Raw genomic sequence first — 3,681 nt, forward strand, 5'->3', positions numbered from 1 at the left:
AAACTAATGGTAGTGCAGAACAAAGAACCCAAACGTAACCCTCCTCTCTCTCTCTATCTCTCTCTCTCGGGTGGATAAGTTTTTCTGTTGTTAAAAACTCTCTCGCTCTCTTCTTGTGGTGGTAAATAACTAAATAAATATATATGTGATTCGGGTGGATAAGTTTTTGTGTTTTTAAAAACTCTCTCTCTCTCTTCTTGTGGTGGTAAATAACTAAATAAATATATATGTGATTCGGGAGGAGAAGTTTTTGTGTTGTTAAAAACTCTCTCGCTCTCTTCTTGTGGTGGTAAATAACTAAATAAATATATATGTGATTCGGGAGGAGAAGTTTTTGTGTTTTTTAAAAAACAAGTAGAATAAACTCTGAACTTCTGTTGTCTGAACGACTGAACCTCTGATGAAGTGTCTCCAGTCTGGAACTGGGATACTGGGGAGCCGGACTCTCTCTACTCTAGGAGTAAATACATAGGCCTGGGCCCTTGACAGTGGGCAGTGGGCAGTGGGCAGTGGGCTCGGCTCTGGAGAGAAGAGGCAGTATTTCTTTAGACACCAACCAAGACCCAAGTCCAACAGCCAGCCCGTCCGGCAACTCTCTCTATGTAGTAGATTGCTATATATATATATTTTTAAATATATCCCGACACATGTGTCCAGACGATTTGTTTTTTTATTTTTAAAAAATACATATTTATGTATTTACTTTGACAAATGGAAATACATACACGGATACAATACGCGAATACTCGATAGACGTCATGATACTGCCCTGCCGGCTTTTACTTTACCGGCTCTGCCCTAATTAGTAAGATGACTCTCGGGAACTCGGAATTCGCCTTCGGAAACTAGTTTGCTAAGCTAAGAAGAGTCGACAACACGTACATGGAGAGAGACTCTGAAATGAGAAGAGATAAAATACAACCCGTTTCATAGATCACTTTAAAAAAAAAATCACCATATGTAGTGTTTGTTTTTGTTTGTTTCTAAAAATACACTCACATAGCCTCCAAAATTCAAAATTGAATGTTTGATTTAGAAGGCTATGATTCAAGTCGCAGCTTCTCATTTCCAAATTCCGTGTATAGTATAGGGCGGGAATTGTTTCTCTCTACGGCCAGACGTCTGGAAATCGTAAATACATAAATTTAGCAGACTATCCAAAGGGCCATGTATGTAGACGATTTTCAGTCATAAACGGTCAATGTGCATTGGATTCGACGAGTCCAACTATATGGTATAACGTTCCAAAATGTGTACGCTCGTGGTGCTTCTGTGCTAACCAACTTACAATCTTTTCGATTAAAATTGCAGCAACAAGGGTCGGTGGCTCAGTCTTTTAATTAATATCAACAAACCATGAGTCTTTGAGGGCCTGTTTTTAATTACATTCTTGTCACTCCGTCCAGCCAAAGATCGAGTCTCTCGAACTAAGTGTGGTACGTATGGGACGCGACGTATTCCAGAATACTTTTTTTATACCATGTCTCTATCTCTGACACAATAACTCGTGCATAACCCGTACATACTCATAGCAAAGTTATTCCGTACACCTTGCCATCGTAACCTCGTATGTACTATGTCACCGGCCCTTCCTGTTCTATACACATAATTGTCCACTTATTCAGCATCTTGGCTTGACACACCTATTTGGTCCACCTAGTGCTATGTCCAAGCCGGAACACTCCCGCACCCCGTTGCCCGTATCGGATTGTAATTAACTGTTCTAAGTACCGTGATATGAAACCTTGTAGTGAAATACTTTTGATACTAATTCTACACATTCATCCCTATTGCGGAGAAGAGAGGATAAATGAACGGCAGCCGTGTGGCAGCCGCGCTGACATTATTGTGAGCGTATTTGAAGGCGCAATCCGCATATTATTTCTTACATCTGCACAGGACACTATAATATCCCAACCAACAAGTCGCAATACACTATACGCCTTAGGCGCTCTCCTGTTTCTTCGCCCATTGTTCCGGAGTGTAGCATCGCTGTGGTGGTGAGATAGGACACGGGGAGTAAGTCAGGAAGTCTAACTAGTAGTTTGTACTTGCGTACACTTACGCACGCAAAGATCAAGCACTACGCGGTTGAATTGCACAACGTTCTCCAGAAGACATTATTTTCTAAGAAAGGAAAGGACTAGATAGAAGCATCCTATGTGGCATGAATTCGATTCACACCCTTATACGTAGTCAGCGGCAATTGAACTGGTTATATCATATCGTGGTTGGTATATCGAAGGGGAAAAAAGTAAGCATGTACGTGCCCGTATGTATAGATGAGAACTAAAACAGAAACCTGCATCATCAGCGAAGATAGATCTTGTAATGTGGTATAAAGCAGACCATCTGGGCGGCACATGTAGAAGTAAACTCCTTGCACGCGCCACAGATAACATGTAGGGTTTGTATTCTGGTTTGCAAGTGATAGCATGATAAAATATTTCGTAACAAAGATGGGATATTTGCATTCAAGTATTATATATATATATAAATATATATATGTGTGTATGGATATGGATACTTATATTATATATATATAGATATATAAATATGAAAATAAATAAATAAATAAATATATATATATGTGTGTGTGTGTGCGGTTTTCCGTTTGTGTATTTGTGTACCTCCGCACAACTTAATACCTGTACGAAAGCGTGGACCTCCGCCAGTTCATCTTTAAGGATAGCGTTCACTGCTCTCTGTCTGGCGAGTGGGGCTTTACCCTGAAATTGAGAGCTGACAATAACACACTCAAACGACGCTCCGCAACCGCCGGAGATGTCTTTTACATCCTGTACAGCAAAATAAGATCGTGTGTTAGTGCGTGACGTCTACTATATAATTGTAGTGGGAAGACTAGAGAAACAGACTTCACAATGATTGTACGTCCATGCACTATAATGCAATGAACGATACATACAACTAGATATGTAAATGAAATATCACACTATAAGCATTGATTTAACATGTCAACGACAGAAAAGCAGACCATATGAATGACCGTGTGTATTTCCTCTGCATCCACGTGTAACAGTTTCATCTGAAGGTGATATATATATATATATATATATGTACATGTGTATATACATACATCCATACATACATACATATATATATGTGGGTGTGATCGTGATTGTGTGCTTCAATATATAGATGTGAAGTACATATGTTTGTATATAAATATATATATATATGTTAGTATATTTTGCATGAATATTCAAATAGGTAAACGCATGTGCATTAGTAAGTGTATACAGAATGCTTTACGTTTATACCATCGTATAAGTATATATATGAATACAAAGGCAGCTACAGAATAAATAAGAACAGGTACATACACATATACATTTATATATATATATATACTTAATATATATATTCATACACGTATACATATACTTCATATATATATATATATATATGTAAAAACATATATATAAGCCAAGCATGCATACATACACATATACAAAAATTCACACACACACTCGCACATATACAGACACACACACACACACACATATATATATATATACAGATATGCATATGTATACATATATATATATAGATATGCATATATATACATATATATATATATATATATATATATATATGCGTAGTATTATATAAGTATATATATATAATATATATATAGTAACACACACACACATATATATA

The 3,681-nt window shown here is 37.1% G+C and overlaps 1 protein-coding gene across 1 annotated transcript; it reads right to left on the reverse strand.

The window, feature by feature from the left end:
- Window positions 1–1,944: 1,944 nt before the first annotated feature.
- On the reverse strand, window positions 1,945–2,798 carry SARC_11971 (hypothetical protein; the record flags this gene model as incomplete). The annotated part of the gene is made up of 2 exons (XM_014293934.1): window positions 1,945–1,992; window positions 2,649–2,798. Coding segments are annotated over 2 exons (198 nt in total), but the record flags the coding sequence as incomplete, so codon positions are not given.
- Between the last annotated feature and the right edge of the window lie 883 nt (window positions 2,799–3,681).

Source organism: Sphaeroforma arctica (genome assembly GCF_001186125.1).
Source record: "Sphaeroforma arctica JP610 unplaced genomic scaffold supercont1.1985, whole genome shotgun sequence".
Classification (NCBI taxonomy): Eukaryota; class Ichthyosporea; order Ichthyophonida; genus Sphaeroforma; species Sphaeroforma arctica.